Here is a 5,727-nt window from a genome sequence, read left to right on the forward strand (position 1 = left end):
AAAAGACAGGACAAAAACAGAGCAAGCAGGGCAGGCATGGTCAGGGAGGGAGCAGAGGGAAAAAGCATCCGCCTTCATCTACAATCATTTGCAGCCATTTATTACAAACTGTATACTTTATTATTTTTAATTCATATATTGTACAAATAAGTGTATTTTTGAAATATGTTTGCCTCAAACCTTTTTTTGACAATTTTGGTCTAATTAACACAAAGTTTGGAAACGTAGAGTCGCGTTAAGATGTTTCTTTCTGATGGCGATGGCCTAGTTAAAGGACAGAGGAGGAACCACAAAATGTTTTCCTTTGATTGCTGAGAAATGACAGGAAATAACGTGCTAGTTAGAACAGAGGACCAGATCAACAGGAAGTAAAGCCACCCAGTCACACTGGATTACCAAAATAAAACAGGAAGTCGAGCTCAAAGCGGAACCAAAACATGGAAACTTAAAACATCCAAAGTAAACAGAATCTTTTATTTTGTAAATTTATTTTAGAAAAACTCAAACTTTGCTGCTTTCTGCTCTGTTGAACATCTGGAGGAATCTAAAGCAAAACGAGACGACAGGCGACCAGCTGTTAGCATTAAAGCTACTTCCTGTTGTCTGAAGGCCGACCTCCAGCAGATATTCATGATCTGAACGGAGACAAACCAGCAGCAGACGGAGCGGAACAGGAGAACGTTCTTCACCCCAATAAACTATTTTTAGACATCAGAAGATTTTATTAGAAGATGACAAAAGTCTGAAGTGAAGCGTAAAGCATTAAACCTTTCACAGTAAAACTAACGCTGATTTTTTACATGATGAAGGTGAGCAGAAGTCTTCAGATCTGGCAGTAGCAGCATCTCCAGGTTCCTACAGCAGGACGCAGGCGGAGGACGGCTTGCTGCTGAGCATGCTCACTAGGTTCAGGCTGATCTGGGCCGGGTCGAAGACCTGCAGGTCGGAGCGGCCGGCCCCGCCCTTCTCCCTGGAGGTGACCCGGTACCGGGCCTTCATGTTCCTCAGAGGGTTGTGGTCCGGGTCGACCCGGTCCGGACACCTGAAGGCCTCCTGGACGACGCAGCCCTGCAGGGTCAGGCCCACGAAGCCATTCCTGAAGGTCAGCATGCGGACGACCGGCGAGTAGACGAACTGGACGCACAGCAGCTTCCCTGATGGAGACAAACAGACGCATCGGACCGGAACCGGACCCACCGGAACCACAACCGGACAAACCAGAAGCGGATAAACCAGAGAGGCAGAAGACCAACTGGGTCAGTTCTGAAATGATGCTGAAAAAGGCAGAAAGATACACGATGGAGGGACGGAAGGAAGGATGGACCAGCGCCACTAGTGGTGAAGTTCTGTTTTGGGTTCTGAGGTTCTGAAGGATTGGTTCCTGCTGTTCCTCCTCAGGGATAACAGCGGCCATCTTGCGGTGTACCTGTTGGGACCTGAAGCCATCTCACCTGAAGCGACGTCCCAGACCTTGACGGTTTGGTCCTGAGATCCGGTGAAGACGAAGCGGTCGCTGTCGGCGAAGGCGGCGCAGAGGACGCCCTGGAAGAAAAGCCCCTGGTTGGGACGGCAGAGCAGAGCGGCACGGTGAGTGGAGGAGTCTGGGTCTCCGCTGTGGCCTGAACCCGTCCAGTCTCACCTGGTACTCCATGGTGTGGTCCAGGGCCACCGGGTCCAGGGCCCACAGCCGCAGCGTGGCGTCCTGGGAGCCCACCAGGGCGTGCGTCTCCCAGTTGCTGGCCGTGACGCAGGTGATCCCGGAGCTGTGAGGCTGCAGGTCGGCGCCGACGCCGGCGCCGAAGTCGTGCAGCTTCACCTCGCCGCCGGCCGTCCCGTACAGCAGCCGGCGGTGGGGCAGCAGCGCCATGTGGGACGGGGGGGCGTGGAGCAGCGGGGCCGTCGCCAGGGGCCCCTCCACGGCGGGGAAGCCGTCTCTGGTGGCGACCTGGAACAGACGCAGCGTGTCCCAGTGGGCGACGGCCAGCAGGCTCTCCTGGGAGCCGAGGGCCAGGCAGAGCACTGGGGCCAGGCCCTCCGGCGGCGGGATGCACAGCGTCTCCTGGGGCAACGCCAGAGGGTAGATCAGCACCGTGCCGCTACGCAGCCCGCACAGCAGGAGGCGCTTCTGCTGCGCCAGCTCCAGGCAGCTGACCTCCGCAGACACTGGCAGGCGCTCCGACACGGAACCTGGGCAGAAACGGGCCGGGTCAGAGGAGAACCCGGATCCGTAGCTCTGGTTGGGCCCCGTTCAGAGAGCCGCTCTGACCTGTGCGGTTGTTCCAGCTCAGCACTTCCCTCTGGGTCTGGTGGCGCACGTAGAACACCTGATCTCCGTCTCTGGTGACGGCTGAGTGGGCGGAGCCTGCCGGGATGTGTGGGAGGGGCTTGTGGCTGGGGTCGTAGGTCAGACTCCACAGCTGGACCGAATCCGCCGCCGAGGAGGCCGAGACCACGAAGTGGTCGTAGAGCAACAGGGCGGTGACCGGAGCGTTGCAGCCGCACAGAGTGTCCACCAGGTGGCCGGTGGTCACCGACCAGATCTGACCAAACCAGACACAACAGGACGTCACTGCCACTGGATCCTGCCTTCCTTTCACAATAAAAGCCTCATTCATTATTTCATTTTATTAACAAACTGCCAGTTTACTACAAATACGAAAAATCCAGTTTACAGAAATATACAATAAAAAAACAGCAATAAATCCTCCTGACGGAGAATTTATCAGGAAGACAAATCATCAGAACCAGAACCGGGCTCAGTACCAGCAACTGGAGGTCAGAAAAGACAGAGCAGAAGAACTGATCTAGAAGAACTTTCTATGTTAGAGAAAAGCAGTGAAAGGCAGTCATGGCTGATTCAGAGGCTTGGCCTTGGGAGAGGCGGTCGTCATCTATAGAAGTAGAACGGTTAGATTTCAGCCGCACACAGAACCAGACCGGATGTGGCTTCTGTGGAGAGAAAGATCTGAGAGGAACTTGAAGGTTGGAGAGCAGCAGAGTTCTCAGGCTGCTGCAGGAAGCAGACGGGTTCCTGCCGCACCTTGAAGGAAGAAACTCATGGATTAGTTTTGCAGCATCTCTCCTGGACAGGATGTTTCTGTTTTTTTCCAATATTCTGGAGGTTTTAACATGTGGAACGTCGTCTGATTCATCAGGGTTTATGACAGGAAAAGCTGAGTGTCATCAGCATGACAGCAGAGGTTCGTCTGCTCTGATGCTTTCACCACCTGGATGTTCAGGATGTTTCAGTGCTGTGATGAGTCGGCTCCCCTTCCTGCTGTTAGTGAGGAGGACTACCAGCTGAGCTCAGTGCCTGGTTCTCACTCGGATCAGCTGATCCGCCGCTCCAGAGACGACGCGTCGGCCGTCCGGCGACACGCAGGCAGATAAAACCTCATCATCGTGCTGCAGCTCCAGGAATCCGTCCACAGAGTTGCTGCCGATACGGAACAGGCTCAGAGTCCGCTCCCTTCCTGAACACAGCAGCAGGAAACACTGGGGTTTGGCTTGACCTCAGGACCAGAACCAGTCCAGTTGGGTCTCTGCTACCTGCTATCAGGATCTTCTCATCCTCTGAAGCTGAGAAAAGAGATGGAAGCAGAGGAAACTCTGTGACGATTTGCTGTCTTGTCCTGGAGATCTGCAGACAGGAAGTTCACCTTCATCACCCAGAACATGTGAAACAGCCTCATCACATTCTAGATCCTGGAATCATCCAGGTTAACCATAGAAATATTATCCTAGAGCCTCAGGCTCTGGTCCAGTTTCAGGTCTAAAGTTAGTTTCAGTCGTAAAACTCTCACCTGATGCAGGAACCCGTCGTCTGACACCACAAATAAGGATCCACGTTTAGGTGAGGTCACTGAAACCACTGGAGTTAGGTTCCGGGTCAGCCGCACCATCGTCTGGGTCCCAGTAACCGGGTCAAAGATTCTGACCCGGTCCGAGTCATGCAGAGATACCACAAAATCTCCCAGAACCCCCAAAACCAACGAGATGTCCTCTCTGTGGATCTCGGTTCCGTCCGACTTCCAGACCTTCACCTGCAACGGCATCACACAGTAAACAAAACCCGGGTTCTTCAGAACCAGCTGCAGCTCCAACATGCTGAGGAAAGGTCCAACATGACGACACGGGACAACCCAGAATGCCCCAAAACACACAGAACCACATAGAACCGCATAGAACCGCAGAACCATGACATGAGAAGACCTGCTGACAGTAAGACAAACTGCAAAAAACCCTGCAGTCCGTCTCACAGAGAACCACGTAGGGTTCCACCTTCCATGGTGCGGAAGGTGGAACCCTTCATGAAACCATGAAGCAGACAGAACCTCAGACGGACCTTGGACTGAACCCGTCCAAAAGACAAAGAGATCCAGAACTTTATGGAGACACAGAGAAAGATCAAACCCAAAATCACAACAGAGAACCGAAGAGACAAACCCCGAAAGCAGCAGAGCTAAAGACCAAGGAACCTTCAGGACATCAAAGTCAGTCAGGCTCCGCCCACCTACCTGCATCCAGGTGTGAACAAACAGCAGCTGGTCCGACACCTGCAGGCTCACTGAGGAAGGGCCGGAGCCAGCAGGCCCCGCCTCCTGGATGCAGAACAGCTGCTGGCCACTCTTTAAGCTCCACCCCCTCAGGGAGCCATCTGCAGCCAATGAGAGGCAGTGGGCGGAGCTTTCGATTATCTTTACTGACAAGATGGCCGCTACGCAGGACAAGACAGACAGAAAGCAGCCATCATGGTCCGATCTGAGCTGTAAGAAATCTGACATGAGCTCTTGGTCCCACCTGATGGTCCCTCCAGAACCTGCAGGAGATGTTTGTCCAGGAGGCTCCAGACCGCCACCACGCCGCCGGCCGAGCCGGTGACCAGCAGCCGCACCGCCGCGCCCACAGCCAAGCAGAGCACACCTGGAAACAGCCACGCTGCGGCTAACTCATGATGCTAACCTTACTGTGAACTGATCAAGCTCACTCACATTCTGACCCGGTCTGACCCGATCAGATCGGGTCAGACCGGGTCAGACTGGTGACCGGATCAGCCGAGACACAGAAGCAGCTGATTGGCTCTTTGGAAACTCCGCCCCCATTTGGTGCAGCTGCGACTTTAAGAAGGAAACTTATTTTGTGGTTTTTCAGTAAAACTAAATGAGCTGTCAGAACCAGTTAGAACGGATCAGAACGGATCAGAACCAGCCACAGGAAAGGTTGTGGTGCTCCATTCTTTGCACCAGACTGAATAATATTTGTTTTGCCTTCTATGAGCTGAGATGTGATTGTGCTCAGCGTTTCCAGCCTCAGGCCAGTCTGTCCATGTCTGGTGTTTGTTTTTGGTCTTTGGGCTGCAGTGAAATGTGAATTCCCCCCCTGGGAGACTAATAAAGTTCTTCCACTTCCTCCTGCCCCGGACGCCTTGGGCAGAATCTGAGAAACGTTCAGGGACAAGAAGACGTTTGGTCGCTCTGCAAAAACCCAAAGGTCAAAACTTCCCTCTGTTCAACCACATCAAAACACATTTCAGCTTCTTGAAGCTGCTGTAAGGACATGGAGGACATAGGGGACATGGAGGACATAGGGGACATGGGGGACATGTTTGACCCAACCAGTGCTGTCCGTTGTCATGGATCCATCTGTTTGCTGAGATGTTGTTTAGAGCGTTTAGAGCAGTGGTCCCCAAACTTTTTCCTGTGAGGGCCAAATAACTTTTCCCTTCTC

The 5,727-nt window shown here is 53.3% G+C and overlaps 1 protein-coding gene across 2 annotated transcripts in view; it reads right to left on the bottom strand.

Moving 5' to 3' along the window:
- Positions 1 to 16: 16 nt before the first annotated feature.
- Positions 17 to 5,727, bottom strand: part of nwd1 (NACHT and WD repeat domain containing 1) — a 19,499-nt gene continuing 13,788 nt past the window's right edge. For both annotated transcript variants that reach the window (XM_015014986.1, XM_015014985.1), the window contains 9 exons: positions 4,801 to 4,923; positions 4,518 to 4,717; positions 3,804 to 4,043; positions 3,550 to 3,640; positions 3,325 to 3,473; positions 2,267 to 2,540; positions 1,640 to 2,187; positions 1,452 to 1,557; positions 17 to 1,154 (listed from right to left, as the gene is read on the bottom strand). In XM_015014986.1, coding sequence (XP_014870472.1) covers positions 856 to 1,154; positions 1,452 to 1,557; positions 1,640 to 2,187; positions 2,267 to 2,540; positions 3,325 to 3,473; positions 3,550 to 3,640; positions 3,804 to 4,043; positions 4,518 to 4,717; positions 4,801 to 4,923 — 2,030 coding nt within the window. In that variant the 3' untranslated portion in view covers positions 17 to 855. The remainder of the gene's footprint in view (positions 1,155 to 1,451; positions 1,558 to 1,639; positions 2,188 to 2,266; positions 2,541 to 3,324; positions 3,474 to 3,549; positions 3,641 to 3,803; positions 4,044 to 4,517; positions 4,718 to 4,800; positions 4,924 to 5,727) is intronic.

The sequence above is a fragment of the Poecilia latipinna genome, unplaced genomic scaffold (assembly GCF_001443285.1).
Source record: "Poecilia latipinna isolate Pla-1442-1.1 unplaced genomic scaffold, P_latipinna-1.0 Scaffold1870, whole genome shotgun sequence".
NCBI lineage: Eukaryota > Metazoa > Chordata > Actinopteri > Cyprinodontiformes > Poeciliidae > Poecilia > Poecilia latipinna.